Consider the following 21,425-nt stretch of genomic DNA (forward strand, 5'->3'; position numbering starts at 1 on the left):
TAGTTACAAACTTTAAAGAGTATCTTTAAAAAATATTTTAATAAAACTACTATACTTCCACAAGAATATACAAACAAAAATAGATCATGACAGCCTATCTTCTTCATAAAAGTTCACAAAATTTTGCTTTTTGATATTCAACCCTTCTTTTTTAACACCATAAGATCTATCTCGAGAACTCGTAACTCAAGTAGTCCAAAATCCATCATCAAACCAGCCTAAAAAAAGAAAATCAGATTTCTAAAAAAACCTATTTAAACCACAAAGGGCTCAAAGCCTACATCTACGTTTAAATCCTTTTTGGAGGCACGCCTGATTCCATAACAGAAGTGTGCAGAAACAAGATGCTTATTAAATAAACAGAATAAGCAGGGCAATCAGGTGCAGAACACAATCAGCAGGAGCAGCTCTCATCATGTGGCAGAAACTGTTCTAAGAGCTTTATATGCACTGACTCACCTGATATGTACAATCCTGAAAGTTAAGTGCTATTATTAGCCCCATTTCAAACTCAGGTTGCAAACCCATTCTCTTAAGCACAATAGAATAGCAAATAATACTAGAAAATTGGTGAAGAATAGTGATAATATCTGACTACTTCCTAACACAGAGGAGTGATTGTCCTTGACTTGTTTTTCTCTTTTGACCTCTCCATAGCATGAGACCCCAACTTCTTGAAACTATTCCCTTGATTTCTGGATGACAGTCTAATCCTTCTGCCTGGTCCTTCCTTTTCTCCACTCACTGACCTCCTTTTCTTCTTCAGATCTCTAAATCTGTTCATTCTTCCAAAATTTTATTCCTTAATTTTTTATTCTTCTTTCTTAAAAATTTAATCCACTTTGATAACTATCATCTTATTTTCAAAGACTCCAAACTATACTTCTCTAGTCCTGTTTATCCCCCTGCTCACCCCCAACACACCCCAATTTTAACTTCTCATTAAGCATTTTCACTTGGAATTTCCTGCCACCGTCTCAAATTCTATAAGAATGCATTCTTTGTTTTTTCCTCCTTAACTATTCATTATGGAAGATCTCAAACACACAAAAGTAGACAATATATATTGAATCTTCACGTACCCATCAACCAGTTTCAATAATTATCAGCTCATGGCCAATCTTATTTTCCCCTACACATTCTCGCTACATTATTTCGTCATATAAACTCTTTTTTTTAAGACATAATACTTATTACCAACCCACCCCAAATTATCAATAACTCTACAATAACATAAAATACCAGTGAGTGTTCAAATTTCCAATTGCCTCATAACTGATACATTTTTTTAGTTTAAATCAAGCTCCAAATAAAGTCTACATATATTTTTTTCTTTGCAAATTATTTGTTGAACAAACAGGGTTATTTGTTCTATATAGTTTCTTACAATCTGAATTTTGCCAATTCACAGAGTTTAATAGGTTCATTTGTCTCTGAATTGCTAAGAAACCCTTCAAGTGTGGCTGCTAGATCCTTTTGACATGACCTAAAAATCTTTGATAGCTTCCTTGCTATCTAGCATAAGGCTCATCTTCCTGCCAAAGAGCTAGAATTAGCCATTTCTGAGGTCCACTTTCTGAGGTTCACTTCATTTCTGAGGTTCTCTTCCTGAGGCTCACTTCCTGCCAAAGAGCTAGAATTAGCTGTTTCTCCAAAGAGACTTGGTTCTTTACAGAGGGAAATTTCAAAACCATAATCTGGGCACTAAGGTTGGTTATTGTGACTGGAATGGTCATTGTTTCTAGGCCTTTTCATGAACAGAGCTAGGAAAAAGGGAGGATCTGTTTTATTTTGTTTTAAAAGGATGAAATTCTAAGTTAAAATACTTTCAATTCAAATTCAAGAGTACAGGGTTTTTACTTAACCTCTCATATTACATCTGTATCTTTTTTTTCCCGCTCTGATCATTCTGGTTCTCAAGGTCACTGAGGATAACAGAATTAGAATTACTATATAACAGTTTTTTTGTCATATTACATACACAATAATCTCAGAATAACAATTGAACCCTATTACAAACAATAAGATTCCTGAAAATCGTTAAATATTTCCTTTTCTATGCAGTTCTGTAGGGTATAGTCCTCCTCTGAGGACACAAAAACAAATGACTATGTTTAAAAGTCACTTGGAATTTCCTCTCTGTACAGTTATGCCAACAGGAAACACATTTAGGTTCACTCTTTCACTTTACTTTCCACTTTAGGAGTTTCTTTTTTAAATTTAATTTTGTTATATAATTGTATAAAATATATATGTGGTTTCAAATTAAATCATAAAACAACACATATTCAAAGACATCTCCCTTCTACCTTTGTCCCCTATATCATATTGTTTTTATACACATTTTTTTAACTTTATGGTTAATCTTTCCATTGTTTGCTTTTATTAATATAAAGTTTATATTAAAACTTCATATTAAATTATATTGTCCTGATAGTTATATTTATACTTATATATTATATACTCTTATTCCCTCTTTTAAAAAAAAAAAATATATATATATATATCGTCTATTGGTTCCCTGGTACATATATTGAAATCAGTCATTCATATGTTCTTCCCCTTACCCTCTTTCTCCCCCGATATTGTGATTTAAATAACAGTATTTAGTCCCAATTAATAATTAAAAAGCAATCAAACAGCTTATTAGGGGCCAGTCCCATGGCCGAGTGGTTAAGTTCACACGCTCAGCTGCAGCGGCCCAGGGTTTCGCTGGTTCGGATCCTGGGCATGGATGTGGCACTGCTCATCTTGCCATGTTGAGGCGGTGGCCCACATGCCACAACTAGAAGGACCCACAACTAAAAATACACAACTATGTACTGGGGGGGATTTGGGGAGAAAAAGCAGAAAAAAAAAAAAATTGGCAATAGTTGTTAGCTCAGGTGCCAATCTTTAAAAAACAAAACAAAACAAAACAAAAAAAACGCAGCTTATTCAACTTTCCCTATACTCTCCATTCCCAGCCCATTTTTTGACAGTTGTACTTTATCTACATTGTGCGAGGTTATAACCATTATAGACTCTACCCTTTCCTTTCTAACCATTATTTAATCTTGGTTCAACAAAAAAATACACACTCAACAACCACCACCAGTCCTAAGCTGACGTCTCTGCCGTCACTTTGGTTCTCTGAAGCTAACTCTCCAGACTGCTCAGCAGAGGCTCATGGGAACAAGACTCTGACTTTTCACCCCTCACAGCAGCTTGTAGCCTTTACACTTGAAAGTCAGTTTGCTTATATATAAAATTCCTAGCTTACATTTTGTTTCCTTGAGAACCTTAATGAATGTTATTTCATTGTTTCCTGGCATAAAACACTGAGATCAGATTTTTTCTTAAGAGCAATCTGATTTTCTTTCCTTTATAAATAACTTGATCTTTTTTACTAGACACCCAAGTAATTTTTTCTTTTCTTGAAGGTTCAGTTATCTTACCAGAATAGGGCTCAGTATTTGGTGTTCTGGGTCAGTCTTCCCAGATATGCAATGTGTCCTTTTAATATTTAGTTTCAAATCTTAATTTCATGAAAATTTTTCTAGAATTACAAATTTTAGTATTCGTTATATTCCATTGCTTTAGTTTCTGTTACTCCTTTTTGCAAGGCCTCCTAATACACGTATATTAGATATTCTATACCTGCCACTTTCTCTCAAATACATATCTTTTTTATTTTAAAAATGTTCCTTCTTTTTATCTGTTTCTCTTAAGACATTATACGTTGTATTTATTTGCTCTGTGTTGCTTCTAGATTACCCTTCATTTCTAAAATGATCTTTTCAATTCTCTCCTAAGTTCTATCACCTCACTTCTTATTATGATTTATTTCATTCTCTCACATCTTTTATCATTTTCTTAATTTCTTTTAGCTTATTTTGCATTATTAGATTTTAGTTTTCTGTGCATATTTTTCCAGTGTACTTTCATTTGTCTGTAGAGAAGTTATTCTATTCCTTATCCTTTTTTTTCAGTAAGAATTATGCATGGGGATTGAACCATGATCCCTTCCAACTTTTATTTGGACCTACTCTTTCCTTTGTCCCTATCGTCTCTATCCTATTCAATTTGGTTTCTACTCCCAGCACTTTCTCTTCAATGGAGAGCTCTGCCCTGGAAGGGAGCTTTGGCTGGTTAGTTTTGACAGTTTACAGACCCAGGCTGCTCCAGTCCCTTCAAACTTTAGCATGGACCTATTGCTCTTACCCCAGTCTGGAGTCTGCAAGAGTCCTCTCAGGTTCAGCTGTTGTGAACACACTAGCCAATGAACACTTGTTAGCTATTCTGGAGTCCTCCCATTCTCAGGTCCATCTGATGCCCCACTAATTCTCTGCTGCCATATGGACAGATGCAGACCCAGTAGCTGTCAGTGGTTTATCTCTCCTCATTCATATTTTAGGGTTTTAGGCTACTCTGTCACCTGGCTTTGTTATAGTTGCTTGTGGCTTTTTTTGGTTATGCTAACATAGTTGTTGACTGTTTCTATCAAGAGGATTTGAGGGGCTGGCCCTGTGGCCAAGTGGTTAAGTTCACATGCTCCGCTCGGCAGCCCAGGGTTTTGCTGGTTCGGATCCTGAGCACAGACATGGCACACCTTGTTAGGCTATGCTGAGGCGGCATCCTACATGCCATAACTAGAAGGATCCACAACCAAAATATACCACTGTGTACTGGGGGAATTTGGGGAGAAAAAGCAGAGGGGAAAAAAAAAAAAAAAAAAAAAGATTGGCAACAGCTGTTAGCTCAGGTGCCAATCTTTAAAAAAAAAAGGATTTGAGAAGATTCAAATCTACCCTACCACTACTGGAATCCCAGAATTTCTCTCTAGAAATTATTCAGAGGTTTTGCTTATACAATAGCTTAATATGGGAGACAGAGTACTTAGGTTTTTGAGTTCAAATTCCAGTTCAGAATCTTAGCGCTGATTTCCTCATCTTTAAAATAAGGATGCCGTTCCACCACCTACTTACAATATTCCTAAGACAAATAAAGTCTGTATATATATGTAGTTTGGGTACACATATACGTATGCATGTGTGCACATGTGTAAGTATATAGCATCTAGCACAGAACTGAGGATAACTGGACATTCAACAGATGGAAGCTGCTAAGTGGAAAAACAAAAACATCTTGTGTATGAAAAATCTTAAAAGAGGATTTATAGCTCCTATAAAACATATTGAAAGATTACACTTTAAGTAAAACCACACTATAGTGAGGCTTGAAGTATACTGAAACATTTTTTTAACTAACTTTAATATCAAAAGTAAACAAAGAGGGATTATACAGAACTTAATTTTTTGACAAAAATGATTCCAAAATACAGTCCTGAAAAACATACACAACTATCATTTATTCAATATTTAACTAAAGCAATAAAAAATAACATCAGCAGTACCTGTAAACTATGGAATGTGTTTGAACGAAAGCACCATAACAACAGAGGGTTTTTTGTTTTGTTTTGTTCACTATTGCATCTCCAAAGCCTAAAATGCATATTGTTTGTGCTAAAATATCTGCTGAGGAAGGAAGGATGGACTGATGGAGGAACAGAACAACAGGAAGGACAGGGAGGGCGGACTGGACAGGATGGGAGGGGCAGAGGGCTAAACGGGGCATGAGCTGGGGCTGGACAGGAAGAGAAGGAGGTGTTGGCCAGGACGGGGGATGAGACCACACAGCACGGGGGGGATGGGATACGAAGCGGGATGGGAGGGGAGGCACACGGGACAGGAAGGAGGCACTGACCGGGATGGGACTTGGGGGACAGGATTTGGGACTGGATGAGACGGGAGTGGGCAAAGTGGAAGGCTGAATAGGACACAGCAAGGTGGAAGGAAATGGGATACAGGGTAAGGCAAGGAGGGGAGTAACAGGATGAGACAAAAGGACAGAGGGACAGACGAAGAAAGAAAAGGATGGATGAAAAGAGGGCAAACAAATTTTTTCATTGTTGCTTAACATTTGATTAAAAATGTATTGAATGAATAAATAATTAAACTGTAGGTCTTTGGGAACAAAGCCACCTTAGAAGGCACACATTCTGAATTGCCCTTCCACATTCTGAGGTTTACAGGGGCAGGGCCCCAACTGAGGAGAGCAGCAGTGGGCCGGCACTGTTAGTGACATATAAGCATGTGGCTCCCATTCTGGGGTCAAGTACCAGGAAAGCGCCTGTACATTACATTACCTACGTTACCTTCATTACCTTACCCCATTACCTTTTCCACTAACAGCTTTATCAGAAAATATTAACTATATCTCTTTTTGAACTTTCCCAGACTAATTTAACTGAAATAAATTAGAAAATAAAAGGCATAAGTATGCCTAGCTGCCAAGAGTACAATTCTCAAGAGTATGTTAACTTACTTTCTAAAATTAAAGTACTTTTTAAAACTATAAAAGCATGGTGTAATTCTTAGTCCAAAACTATTTGATATATACTCACTGGGAGCATAGCTTCAGCCCATTCTCCATGTCCTCGCTGTAGAAGTTTAATTCTTTCCAGATCGTAACACACTTGTACGAGATCACCCACTTGAAACTGGGAGGTGCCTCCCTCTGCACCCTGAGCAGCATCCCCACTTCGGACGATGTTTGCTTTTGTGAGAACGGCAGGATTGAAGGTCCACCTGAAGATCAAAGCCAAACTCAAAATGTACGGTAAGTTTCCTGACTTTCAGCACAACATTCTCAGTTACACACTGCACGGGGAAAGCCTGATAACACATCAAAAGAGCAAAGCATTCCTTTGCGACTACATCCTCGATGATCTGTATTTCTTTTTATAATTTTATTATATAAATTTGGGAAAAGAGTGATCCACAATCTCGCCACCCTAGTAGGATATGCTTCTGTCTAGTTTTATTCTCTTACATGTTTTAAAAAATTGTTATGAAATACACACTGATTGTATCACTCTTCCTTAATTCAAATGGTCATTAACATTTAAAAGACTTTGAGAGGTCCCAACATACAAAAATCTGCTTATTAAATTCCTGTAATCATGTAAGTAAATTTTTCTTTCTAAAGGAACCACAAAGAGAAAGAAATACTTCTGACCAGTTAAGAATAAAAATCAGACACAAAAAGTCCTTTTCAGCCTTATCGATCACAGTGCCCTTCACCTTACTCCCAATATTCCAAAAACTAACTAGACCTATTATAGTGCCTGAATACAGCAGTATTTACTCAAGTTGTTTCCTCTGCCTCCTTCCCTGCCCTGGTAAAAACTGAGTCAATCTTTCAAACTTACTTCAAATGTAATTTTCTCTCTGAAGTTCTCTCTGATTTGCCCAGCTGAAATGACCACTCTTCTTTTGTACCTTCAGAATACCCTGAATACTTACCTATCACAATTACATACAACATTTTAATACAGTTTTTTCTGGTTTTATCTATCTAAACTAAAAGAGAAACCCCTTCAAAGCAGGGGACCATGTCTTAATTCTCTTTGTAATCCTAGCTCTAATCATAGGGCCTAATACTGGATAAGTACTTAATAAATTTTTGTTGGATAAATAAAGAAAAAAATATTATTATTTTTTTTAAGATTTCATTTCTCCTTTTTCTCCCAAAGCCCCCCGGTACATAGTTGTACATTTTTAGTTGTGGTTCCTTCTAGCTGTGGCATGTGGGGTGCCGCCTCAGCATGACCTGCTGAGCGGTGCCATGTCCACGCCAAGGATCCGAACCGGTGAAACCCTGGGCTGCCGCAGCAGAGCACACAAACTTAACCACTCGGCCACAGGGCCGGCCCCAAAATATTATTTTCTATAACTCAAACGTCACATTACTGTTAAAACTATTGCCCAAGGAAGAATTTTGGTCAAAAAACATTTCTGCAAGTAATAATCCTAATTTGTGTTAACCTAACATTTCCAAACAACAAACAAGATAATATTTAATACAAAATATGTTAGTACATGCTAACCTGAACTTGTTATGTAAAGATCTGTCCCTTCGCATTAACAGCTTTATTGAGATGTAATTCACATTCCATACAATTCACTCATTTAAAATGTATAATTCAGTGGGTTTTAGTATATTCAGAGTTAACAACCAAGCACCACTATCTAATTTCATTTTCATCACTAAAGAAAGATAGCCCATAGCAATTAGCAGTCATTCCACATTCACCCCGCTCCTCAGCCCCTAACAACCAGTAATATACTTTCTGTTTCTATGGATTTGCTTATTCTGGACATTTTATATAAATAGGATCACATAATACGTGACCTTTTGTGACTGGCTTCTTTCACTCAGGATAATGTTTTGAAGATTTATCTATGTTGCAGCATATGTCAGTATATGCCATTCCTTTTTATGGTCAAAAAGTATGGATCCATCATATGGATATATCCATTTTGTTTACCCATTCATGAGTTGATAGACATTTGGGTTATTTCCATATTTTGGCTGATGCATGAATAATGCTTCTACAAACATTCACGTACAGGTTTTTTGGGCGGACACATTTTCAATTCTCTTGGGTATAAACCTATGAGTGAACACGCTGGGTCATATGGTAATTATATATTTAACATTTTGAAGAACTACCAAATGGTTTTCTAAAGCATCTAGACCACTTCACATTCCTACCCTTAATGTACAAGGGTTTGGTTCTAATTTCTCTACACTTTCAACAACACTTGTAATAATCTGACTTTTTTATTCTAGCCATTCTAGTATGTGAAATGGAATCTCATTATCGTTTTGAATTGCATTTCCCTAATAAGTAATAATGTCAAGCATCTTTTCATGACTGTTATAGAATGAACTGTCTCCCTCCAAAATTTACATATTGAAGCTCTAACTCCTAATGTGACTGTATTTGGAGACAGGGCCTTTAAGGAGGTAATTAAGGTTAAATGAGGTCGTAAAGATGGGGCACTAATCTGACAGGACTGGTGACCTCATAAGAAGAGGATGAGACATCAGAGATGTCTCTTTCTGAGCATGCACAGAGAAAAGGTCATGCGAGGACACAGTGAGAAGGCAGCCGTCTACAAGCCAGGAAGAGATCTCACCAGAAACCAACCCTGACGGCACCTTGGTGTTGGACTTCCAGCCTCCAGAACTGTGAGAAAATAAATCTCTGTTGTTTAAGACCCCCAGTCTGTGGTATTTTGTTATGGCTGCCCTAGCTTATTGGGGATCTTAGATCTTCTTTAAGAAAAATGTCTACGCTAATCCTTTGCCCATTTTTCAGTTGGATTGCCTTTTACTGATGAATTTTAAGAGTTCTTTATATATATTCTAGATACAAGTCCTTACTCAGACATATGATTTGCAAATATTTTCTCCCAATCCATCGGCTGTCTTTTCACTTTCTTAACAGTTTCCTTTGAAACACAAAATTTTTTACTTTTGATGAAGTCCAATTTATTCACTTTTTCTTTAGTTGCTTCTGCTTTGGGGGGTCATATCTAAGAAATCACTGTCTAGTTCAAGGTCACAAAGATTTATGTCTACACTTTGTTCTAAGAATTTTGTAGGTTTAACTTGCACATTTTGGTCTGTGATTCATTTTGTCTTAATATTTGTATATGGTGCATAGCAGGGACCCAATTTCATTCTTTTGCATGTTAATAATCAGTTGACTCAGCACCATTAATTGTAGCTTTATTTTTTAATTGAGTTGTAATTGACATATAACATTATATTAGTTTCAGGTATACAACATAATGATTCGATATTTGTATATACTGTCCGCACAATTTGTTGAAAAAACTATTCTTTCTCCACTGAACTGTGTTGGACCCTTGTCAAAAACCAACTGACCTTAAATGCAAGAGCTTATTTCTGGACTCTCAACTCTATTCCAGCAACTACATGTCTATTCTTCCATCAGTAATACACTGTCTTGATTGTGGTAAATCTTGAAAACAGGAACTCTGAGTCCCCCAACTTTGTTCTTCTTTTTCAAATTATTTTGGCTATTCTGGGTCCCTTGAATTTTCACATGAATTTTCGGATCAGTCTGCCAAGTTCTGTAAAAAAGGTACTACATTTTGATAGGGACTGCAACGAATCTGTTGATTAGTTTGGGGAATACTGTCATCTGCTATAGGTTAAATTACTCAAAAACATATTTTGAAATCCTAATCCCCAATACCTCTGAATGTGACCATATTTAGAAATAGGGTCTTTGCAGATGTAATCAAGTTAAAAAGAGATCATAATGGATTAGGGTGGGCCCTAAATTCAAGGACTGGTATCTTTATAAGAAGGTCATGTGAAATCAGCTTTTGATCATTTTCTAGTAAAAGATTTTAGAATTTCCATGAGCTCAATTAACTTCCTTATATGTCTCCTCAGGGTTCCTTCCTCATGGATGGTTAAGCTACAAATGTTGGGTTGATGAAAATAAACTAATGAGCTAGGAGATTGTTTATGTGGCTCTCAGTCTCAAATGACCTCCCTATGACTGTCTGAACTTGACTAATCAGAGATTGATTTGAATGCATCTGAAACTAAAATCTGTACCCAGAAAAAAACAAAGAAGAAAGTCATGTGAAGACACAGGGACACACAGGGGAGAAGGCCATGTGAAAGACAGAGGCAAAGAAATGAGTGATGCATCTACAAGCCAAGGAACACCAAAGACTGCCAGCAACCCCCAGAAGTGAGGAGAGAGGCACAGAGTGGACTCTCCCTCAGAGCCTCAAGAAAGAACCAACCTTGCCGACACCCTAACTTTTCGTGCCTCCAGAATTGCGGAACAATGAATTTCTGTTGTTTTAAGCCACCTTGTTCGTGATCATTTGTCATGGCAACCTAGGAACTAACACACCATCTAAAGAATATTGAATCATCTGATCCATAAACACGAACTATCTTTCGATTTATTTTGGTCTTCTTTAATTTCCTTCAACAATGTTTTACAGTTTTGAGTGCATAAGTCCTGCACTTCTTGGGCAAAATTTATTCTTAAGTATTTTATTCTTTGTGATACTACTGTAACAAAATTGTTTTAATTTCCTTTACAGACTGTTCATTGCTAGTGTACAGAAATACAAGTCATTTTTCTGTATTGATCTTGTATCCTGCAACTTTCCTGAATTTATTAGTTCTAATAGTTTTTCTGTGAACTCCCCGGGTTTTTCTACACACAAGATCATGTCACCTGTGACTGAGATGGTTTAACTTCTTCCTTTCATTTCTTTTTCTTGTCTAATTGCCCTGGCTAGACCCTCTAGGGCAGTGTTGCAAAGAAGTGGGGAGAACAGACATTCTTGCCTTGTTCCTGATCTTAGGGGAAAAGCACTGTCTTTCACCACTGAGTATGACAGTAGCAGTTGGTTTTTGGTAGATGTCCTTTATCAGGCTGAAAAGTTCCATTCTGTTTCCAGTTTATTTAGTGTTTTCATCACGAAAGGGTGTTGGATTTTGTCAAATGCTTTTTCTTTGTCTCTTGATATGATCATGTGTCTCCTTAAGATTTGAACACAATTAGAGCCAATTCTATACTTTGGTAAGCAACTTAATGTTAATTTTTCTTATTCTACATATAATCCCTCCCCTAAAGAACCTCAGAGAGTTAGTTTCTTTATGTACATGTCAGTAACAAAGTTTTGACAATTATTCAATTTAACTACTGCTTTTTCTTTAAAATATTGCAAACATACTAGTAAACTGGATATATTTTGGCCCTGAAGTGCAAATAAATAAAAGGCACCAACCCAGTCTCAAAGAAACTCACAACCTAGAGAGTAAATAATCATTTTAATAAATAGGAAACCTAAACAGAAGTACAGCAGAGGGAGGATGAGAGAAGAGGTTCCCAAGAATATAAGCTCAAAATAAGATGCAGAGGAGTTAAACCAGAGAAAGAGGGAGAAAAGGAGGAAAGGGTATTTCGCATGGAGAAAGTGGTATGTGCAAAGGTACAGAAGTGAGGAGACACAAGCAATTCTATGTTAGTGATAAGGATTACTGGGTGCATACATGTCTGTGACAAGGGAGAGCTGTGTTACCAAGAGATAACCCTGGAGAAAGGGACCACAGGAGTTTTAATTTTATCCTTCTCATTCAGGGTAGATTGATATGGTCCATTATGAATACACAATTTTTAGTTATACTTGAATGTAATACTAATACAACATATTCTGCTCCCTGAAGGAAAAAAAAGTGCACAGAAAATTGTATCATAAATATATTCATATAAATTCACATACATACAACACACACACACACACTCTTCTTATCATTTGCTCCACTCCACCTCACTAACATATTCTGGATTTTTATCTACTAAGAGCTAGCTTTAAGGAGACTTTGGTCATATCACATTATTTGCTTTCTTTAAGGCTCTAGAGTCTATCTACTAACTTTATTTGCCATTACTGAAAATTAAGAAATACCACCAACCTATTGCCACTTGGATACTGTACTACAATGTCATGGTCTTCATCAATGCCACAAACAGTTCCAGTTGTAGTTAAAGTCTCAAACATGCCGTCAGTCCATCCTCCATGACCATGCTGCAAAGACTGTACAATTTCTAGGTCAAGATCTATATTTACCAGGTCACCAATCTGCAATCCACCAGGATTCCTATTGCCATTCTGCTCACCTGTAATTGCAGAGAGAGTTGACAAAGAAAAAGGAAAATCAGAGCAACAACATGCAATTGCATTATTTTTAAACAAGAACGAGCTCTAGATATTTTAGTTACCACCTACCTAATCTTAAAATGTTTTGAGAATACACTGTAAGTATCAGATTCTAGAACTAGAGAGCTTTAAAAAAACAAAACAGACCAAAACAAACATCAGACTCAAAAATTGAAATAACGCGATGATTTATAACAACAAATGAACAGGAGTAGAACCTTTAAAAGATTATGTAACGCTGTATCAGAACACACAGTTCTGGGTGGTGGAAACATTTACTTTTCTGCCTGGATGACTTGTTGACTATCACTGCATCAGAGCCATGATAACTAACTAGAGAATACAACACAGAACCCTAGAATTATTTTTGTCTTTGAAGCACTTAGTACTATTTTTTACCAAATGGTTCTTCGGATTTTTACCTAAAGAGCATTTTTAAATATTTCAAAGCCCATTCCCTAGATTATTTTCAAAGCTGGTTCTGGGAAAAAGGATTCCTCATCATAAAACACTACACTGAGGGATCCAGAATGTGTATGTTAACTCTACACTTTTCTTGTGAAGGCAAGACGCAAAAAGGAAATTTTCTGAAAGCAAGAGAAATGGAAGACCTCATCAAAACCTAAGTATTTCTTCCATGCTCTCCTTTAAAAAAAGAAAACTAAGGTATGTTGCAAGAAAACAGCACTTTTTAGCAAAAAGACAAATCAAGTGATTTGGAAAGAAGAACAGAGAGTTCACATGAGAAAGGAAAGCATTCAGAGACTAAAGGCTTGAGCAGAAGAATGTGGTAAATGTTCACCATGGCAACAACAAAGAATCTATAAAATAAAGGTAGTTTTGGTTTTCTTGTTCTTTTTTTTAATGATACATGAAATTATATTTATTATATTACCTTAATCTTGGAGCTGTTCTTGTATTAAGAAGGCAATTTTACAAAAATTCTAAGGAATTCATAAGCATTAAATTCTCGGATCCTATTCTCAGTAGTGTAAGATATATAATATTGATACTTTAAATTTTTCAACAATATAAATTTATGAAAGACAAACGTTTCAAATATATGATGACATATAAATGGCCTATCAATTCTCAAGACATGACAATTCTTTCAGAATCTAAATAAATCATTGAAAAAGAAGAAATGCTTTAAAACCAAAATAAAACCAGAAAATTATCTCTTTAAACAGCTTTAATGGTAACTAATTTTTTTTTAAGTCCAATTTAAACATTTTTCTGATTCCATGAACTCTGAGCTATTACTCAGTAATTTTCTCTAGTCTGCTAACTCACCTAGCACAGGGCAGTGATCTCTGTAGAAAGAACCTCCTTTGGCATCCTGGACACACTTCAGATCAGACTAAGAAAAAGAAAAGAAACCAGAAAAATCACTCTTGAAAACTTCAAGAATGGGTCAATACCTTAAATAAGCAAATGTTCAATCAGAACATACCCTCAGCAGAAGTCAAGAGTAGTTCTGGGTTAAGAGTCAGATTAAACATTGCTTGGAAAAGCACCCATGAAAAACTATATACTTAGGGCCAGCCCTGTGGCCGAGCAGTTAAGTTCACATGCTCCACTTCAGCGGCCCAGGGTTTCACCAAACTGGATCCTGGGCACGGACATGGCATCGCTCATCAAGCCATGCTGAGGTGGTGTCCCACATAGCAGAACTAGACAGACCTACAACTAGAATACACAACTATGTACTGGGGGCACTTTGGGGAGAAGAAGAAGGGGAAAAAAAAAAAAAAGGAAGATTGGCAACAGATGTTAGCTCAGGTGCCAAGTTTTAAAAAAAAAAGAAAAGAAAAAAAAACAAACTATATACTTGATCTTCAGACAGGTCATACTTTACCTTTAGCTTTCTTTTAAAGTTCAAAATTAAAATGCCTAGGGATCAGCCCAGTGGCGTCGTGGTTAAGTTCAGCGCGCTCCACTTTGGCAGCCCAGGCTTGCAGGTTCAGATCCTGAGCACAGACCTACACCACTCATCAAGCCCTGCCACGGCACAGATGTTAGGTGAGGGCCAATCTTCCTCAAGCAAAAAGAGGACAATTGACAACAGATGTTAGCTCAGAGCCAATCTTCCTCATCAAAAAAAATGAAAGACAAAAAATTAAAATGCTTAGGGGCCAGCCTGGTAGCATAGCATTAAGTTCACATGCTCCGATTCGGCGGCCTGGGGTTCGTCAGCTTGGATCCTGGGAGTGAATTTACACACTACTTATCAAGCTACGCTGTGGCAGGTGTCCCACATATAGAGCAGAGGAAGATGGGCACAGATGTTAGCTCAGGGCCGCTCTTCCTCAGCAAAAAAGAGGAAGATTGGCAGTGGATGTTAGCTCAGGGCTAACCTTCCTCAAAAAAAAAAAGACAAAGAAAAGAAAAAATTAAAATGCCTAGATCTTTACCATTATAATATTTTCAGAAACACATGTTAAAAATAAAAGGACTGTAACAAATACCTGGTATTTAAAATGTACATAAAACATCCCATTTTAAAGATACTTTTAACAAAAAAGAGTTCAACTTATCTGATCTTTCGAATCTATGAAATATACAAGGCAAGTATTAACTCATTTTATGAAGGAAATTATCCAAAACTAAACCACTATAAAGTAGAAAAGGATAGAAACAAATCCGTTATTTGATTCCTTGTCAATTTTCTTATTTACATCAACTTGAATCCTTACTTCACCATAACTTGGTTAACTCAAGTTCCTTCCCACTTAGCTTTTATAAGGAAACCAATTATTATTTAAGTATCTGAATGGGGAGGCAGTTGTGGTATAATGCAAAGTACAAAGAATATGAACTTAGAAGAGCAACCTTGAGGTTTACTGTGAAAATTTAGAAGTATATTTACTTAAAAGTGCCTAGTAGTACCTGACACACACACACACACACACACACAGAACCCAACTCTTCTACAGCATTCTTCGCCACCAGAGCACTACATTTAGTTCACTCCTAGCCAAAGAGACACATGGGTCAAACTGTTTTAATGTGATACGTTAACCCAGAAATTCCACTTCTAGGAATCTGTCCTAAGGAAACACACCTGTAAATGTGTAGACACATGCAGAAAAATGCTTACTGAAACAGTGCTTGCAACAACTGAAAAAATAAAAAACCCAACCCAGATACCCATCAACAGAAATCTCATTAAATAAATAATGGCATAACCATATAGAGGAGTACTACTCAGCCATCAAAAAACAAAAAGAAAAGAACGGGATCAATTTCTATATATACTAGTCAGTAAGCACCTGGGCACATAAAGCACTAAGGCACTTGAACAAAGTTAATAATCAGTTGGAACCCTCAAGAATCCACAATTTAAAAACAGGGAGAGGCACAAAGATAATAACAAAAAACTGATAACCAACGCTATACACAATTATAAAAGTTGGCAAGTAAAGTATTTGTTTAGATTCACATGCCTGGCTTTACATATAAATGGAAGAAATTAAAGCAAAGGGACAGTGGGGTATTTTTTTCCTCTCCTAATGAGGGGCATAAAATAGCTGAAAAAAATTAAATTTAAAGAATTCTTTGAATGAGGAATATATTCAAGATGGAAAGGATGTAAAACACATTAACATTCTGGCATTGATATAATATTTAATTATATTCTATAAATTAAATAGCTGAGGTCAACATTTGAACAATGATCCATGAAGTGCAGAAACAGGGCAATCCATTGAATAAAGCACCATTATTTTCCTAAACGCTTAAGTAACTCAAAGTGTTTCTAGGATAATCCTTTTCAATTATCAACTCTACACTTTAAAAATACAGGGGAAAAAAATCTCCTTAAAAAGTAATTTCAACACTTATTGTAATTTATACTTTTATCAGCTACCAGAGCCTAGAATACAAACATACCATAAAAAATCTTATTATAATACCATTCTCAATGTCCATGCCAAGCAGCAGCCTTAGAGATGATTCTAAATCTTTTTGATAGATTTTGGTAAATAAACTCCCGACTTCCATTTATAGGGGATCAGCTCTACACAATCAATGTAGTAATCAATGTATAGTAAGTTACTCAAACATTAACTGAGGGCAAAATCATATTTACCATTAAATAAGTTTAAAGAAACGTAGTAAAAACGTAAAGTTTATTCAATTTGCACTTTACAGATTTTCCCTCCTATTGCATATCCATGATTCAGATAGCTGTACCCTGAGACAAAAGGAGATGACAAAAGAAAAAAAATTAAAAAAGATTAAGATCTACTGTTATTTCTCTTTTTTCATCCATCCAATATTTTCACCTTTTGTGGTTCTTACTACTTACCATGCCCTCAAAGCCAACTCTGTAAAGATTCTTAGCACCATTATCCCAGAGAACATACGCTGCACTATGCGGGCTCGATGCACTCCAGTCCTGAATTTCTGTTACCTGAGGGAATTTTTGGAGAAAATAATTTTTTAGAAGAGAGAGAGGAGAGGTTAGTTCTATTATATTTAAATCTTAAAAATCACTTCAGCTACGATCATGTGTAATACGATGATTAAAAATACTTATTTGCCAAATATGTCACTTCTAACATATAATGACTTACAGAGACATTTCTCCAGAATTATAAGGTAATTTCTAAAACCACTGTAGAAATTTTAAATTGGGAGCCTTAGTAATTACATTAATAGACTATCATAAAATAAACACTTCAATATGAAACTTTAAATCTTTACTCTCAAAGGGTTCCTTTAAAGAAAAGTGTATTCTTTTAAATCCATTACGTGATACAAAATCTTAAATCTTTAACCAAATACCCAAAATGATTCAAGATAAATCTGCTCTCTGATAGCTAAAAGCTGAGAAGCACAAACCTCAACAGCAGTGTTCAAAGAAGACTTGAGTGACTTTGCTCCTCTAGCAGTATCCCTTAGCTGCCCCAAAAGAGCAGACCATCCTAAGCTAAAACACTACACTTACAACAGAAACCCAAACACAATCTGTAGGCCCTATGTGCCTCCAGACTTATTCGTAAGCTCATTTGATATTTAAGAAAAAAAAAAAAAAAACACCAGGGTTGCTATTGTATAAAGGCCAAGAATAAACTTCACAAAAATAACACACAACAAGCACTAAACCTGGGTATTCTCAAGTAAACTAGTTTACGGCTACAAAGGGAAAGTGGCACATATGGAACTCATTACTATTCCCCATCATGACACCTATAATCAGCCACCCTTCATAGTTACTTAGAATGCCAGACTGATGCTAAACATAATTTTTAAGGCATGACCTTAAAAACAGACAATTATTTCAAATAAGATATGATGAACCTTCCATGTTTACCTTGTAATAAAGAAAGTTTTGTAAGCTACGTACTTTATGGTGCTTTTGTAGAGATAAAAAGGTTTTATAGTTAAGATTTAATCAAACATTTGAGAAATATTTCAAGTTGTTAGCAAATGAGTCCATTTATTCTTCTTAATTGAAATAAATTATATATTATAAAAAATAACATACGTAAACCTTAAAGAATAAAAAATGAAAGGAAACCAGCGTAAGAAAAAAAATATTACCAGTATTTTTCAAGACCCCTGTGTGCCCCTTATCAATTCCATCCTCCTGCCTCCCCACATAGGTCACTACCAAACTGAATGTAGAGTCCAGCACGCCTTGCTTTGCTTCATGATTTCTACAAGTAACCACTGTATAACCTGACAAAGCAACAGTTTCTAACACTCTAAAGTGAAACATGCAATCTTGAGCAAAAAATTCCTTCTAATTCTAATACAGTCAGATCCTACTTCACTTGTTTTAAAAAATACAATGCTTGGGGCTGACCCAGAGGCACAGCAGTTAAGTTTGCACATCCCGCTTCAGCAGCCCGGGGTTCGCCAGTTCAGATCCCAGGTGTGGACCTACACATGGCTTGGCAAGCCATGCTATAGCAGGCATCCCACATATAAAGTAGAGGAAGATGGGCATGGATGTTAGCTCTGGGCCAGTCTTCCTCAGCAAAAAGAGGGGAGGACTGGCAGTAGATGTTAGCTCAGGGCTAATCTTCCTCAAAAAAAATTTTTTAAATTAAAAAAATATTTTAAAAAAAGCAATGCTAGATTAAATAAGTCTGTATTTTTAAAAGAGGGACAAAAAAACATTTGACTAACTAAAAAACAAAGACCACGCATTTTATTTAAATCAATTTCACCCTAAATTTCAAATTACTTTGGATAAAAGCAAGTTCATTAGTCAAGCTTTGAATCACTAAATGAAATTCCTTCATTTGTTAATATAATTTGACTTCTTAGTGAAGGGGAAACAAAGTGGAAGACATAAGAAAATAACTACATTAATTTTATACTTTCAATTCTGATTAAGAAATATATGCAGAATGGCTGCTAAAACCATTAGGTAAAAGGTTGCTGAGAAACTCCATAAAGGATCAAATTGACAATACCTGCATCTACTGATCAATTTTCACATCACTAATAGTAGGCTAATCAAATCAGATTTTATGTGGCTCTTGATGTGCGTGATGCAATAAAAAATATGCAGCACCACTTACGTATGCTTGCCAAAACAAAACTGAACCTCAATCTAATCAAGTCTCTACATTTAACAACTAGTGTATAAGAAATACAAGGGCTAGAGGCCCAAGTTCAGGAATACCATAAAGAATCAACGGGCCAGGGGCCAGCCCCGTGGCATGGTGGTTAAGTTTGGCGTGCTCTGCTTCGGCGGCCTGAGTTCATGGGTTGGGATCCCTGGCACGGACTGATAGCAATCCTCAGCCGTACTGTGGAGGCATCCCACATATAAAGTAGAGGAAGACTGGCACAGACGTTAGTTCAGGGCTAATCCTCCTCAGCAAAAATATCAACTGGCCAAATCAAAAGAACCTGGTTTCTTCAACAAATAAATGACTTTTTTTATTTTGAGGAAGATTAGCCCTGAGTTAACATCTGCCGCCAATCCTCCTCTTCTTGCTGAGGAAGACTGAGGAAGACATCCAGGCCCATATTCCTCTACTTTATATGTGGGACGCCTACCACCGCATGGCTTGCCAAGCAGTGCCATGTCCGCACCCGGGATCCGAACCAGGGAACCCCGGGCCGATGAAGCAGAACACGCACACTTAAGCACTGGGCCATGGAAGTGGAATGTGTGCACTTAACCGCTGTGCCACCGGGCCAGCCCCAAATGACATTTTCTTAAAATGCTGATAATTTTTTAAGTTGGGTGGGTGCATGGGAATTTGTTACAGTAATCTCTCTACTCTGGTGTTACTAGAAAACATATCTAATGTACCTACACGAGACACTTAACTGAGATACATTCAAAAGCATTTGTAAAATCAAAAACAGTCTTAAAATACTAACATAGGTAATGGTACTTAAGAAACCCTGTAGGAATACACTACACACTTCCACGATGTCTTTACGTCACGTTGGCCAGAGTCTACAGCTGACACGTTTATTTTTGTCTCTGAACACTGTTATCACCATGCAAATCATGGTTCATGTTGGCATGTGGTGGGCCACAGACTGCATCAGTACTGCAACATTAGCCTGGGTTGGTACATACCGCATAATACAGCTCGTACTAGCCACACAGTTCAACACATGTAGTAATGGGGGTTGGGTAGGGATCCTAAACCTCAGGAAAAAAAAAAAAGAAAAGAACACACTACACATTATTCACGTGGGTTATACCAGGGGATTGGGACAGAGCAGCCAGCACTGAAGGAAAAACGGGGACTTACAAACTCTCCGTTCACACGACAAACACAGACGATCAAACTTACATTTGATCTTAAATATGTGCTTAAACAATGATACCCTAAAGATGTATTATCATGTTAAGTTCCCTCACTCACAGACACATGTGCAAGAGAGTTTCATTTATTTTCTCGTTCTGTTCTTAAAATGTAACGTGTAAAAAATCGTAACAAACCAAAAATGTAATACTGATCAACCAAAGCCTCAAGAATACCTTTTTATCCCCTAAAAGTGCAAATATAACAAAATCCCAGAAAGTTCCATTTACATGGCTTCAGAATTTAACAGCAACTGCCTTCAAAAGCTGATGAAAATAATAATTTCCAACCCTCTAGCCATATAATTAACTGTGGGGAAGAAGACAAAGTTACAAAGATTTTTAGAACGAAAGTATTAAAAATTTACTTCTCGTGCACTCTTTCAAAAGAAGTTACTAGAATGTGTACTCTACCAAAGGAAAGAGCAAGCTAAGTAAGACAACGTAAGGAAACACAGAAAATATGAGATCTAGCCAGGAAAGAGGCAAAGGCATCCATCAAAGGGAGCTCCCAGGGTGAGAGCAGGGCACAAAGGGTGATCAAGGGTGATCTGTCCAAATAGCAGCCACGTGATTCACAGGCCAGACTTGGTTGAAGGCTATCTTCTCACCAAGATCCATACTGTCATTGTACCATTTGATTGACCTGAGGACACAATGCCTAAGTGAGTGTGACCCAAATTCTCAAGTGTACTTGGCTTACGGACTAGGTGATGATGAAGGTCCCGTTCTTGCCTCCATCCCCCATTCTCTGCCATCTAGATGAGCCTGAGGTCTCTCATCTCACTCCACACAATATTCTGCTTCGACCTACTCCTGAAATTTTGAGGTGGACCATGGTAAGCCCAGAAGCAAAAAATCCATAGCAGAGATCTCATCAAGATGGCAGCGTAGGCAGACACTGAGCTCATCTCCTCCCATGAACACAACCAGGTTACAACTACTTTTGGAAAAATTACCCTGGATAGAAAACTGAAAACTGGATAAAAAGAACCCCCACAACAAGGGACAGTCCTGACTAAGGC

At 36.8% G+C, this 21,425-nt stretch overlaps 1 protein-coding gene and 1 long non-coding RNA gene across 3 annotated transcripts in view; one reads left to right on the top strand and one right to left on the bottom strand.

Moving 5' to 3' along the window:
* MIB1 (MIB E3 ubiquitin protein ligase 1) overlaps window positions 1-21,425 on the bottom strand; it is a 141,318-nt gene that overhangs the window by 93,465 nt on the left and 26,428 nt on the right. For both annotated transcript variants that reach the window (XM_070629701.1, XM_070629702.1), the window contains exons 4-7: window positions 16,924-17,028; window positions 13,908-13,974; window positions 12,370-12,574; window positions 6,446-6,629 (exon numbers count right to left, since the gene is read on the bottom strand). In XM_070629701.1, the coding sequence (XP_070485802.1) occupies window positions 6,446-6,629; window positions 12,370-12,574; window positions 13,908-13,974; window positions 16,924-17,028 (561 nt within the window). The remainder of the gene's footprint in view (window positions 1-6,445; window positions 6,630-12,369; window positions 12,575-13,907; window positions 13,975-16,923; window positions 17,029-21,425) is intronic.
* On the top strand, window positions 6,506-13,462 carry LOC139084820 (uncharacterized). The gene is made up of 3 exons (XR_011542601.1): window positions 6,506-6,660; window positions 8,902-9,078; window positions 10,318-13,462. It is a non-coding gene; the product is annotated as an uncharacterized lncRNA (long non-coding RNA).

The sequence above is a fragment of the Equus przewalskii genome, chromosome 7, assembly GCF_037783145.1.
Source record: "Equus przewalskii isolate Varuska chromosome 7, EquPr2, whole genome shotgun sequence".
Taxonomy (NCBI): domain Eukaryota; kingdom Metazoa; phylum Chordata; class Mammalia; order Perissodactyla; family Equidae; genus Equus; species Equus przewalskii.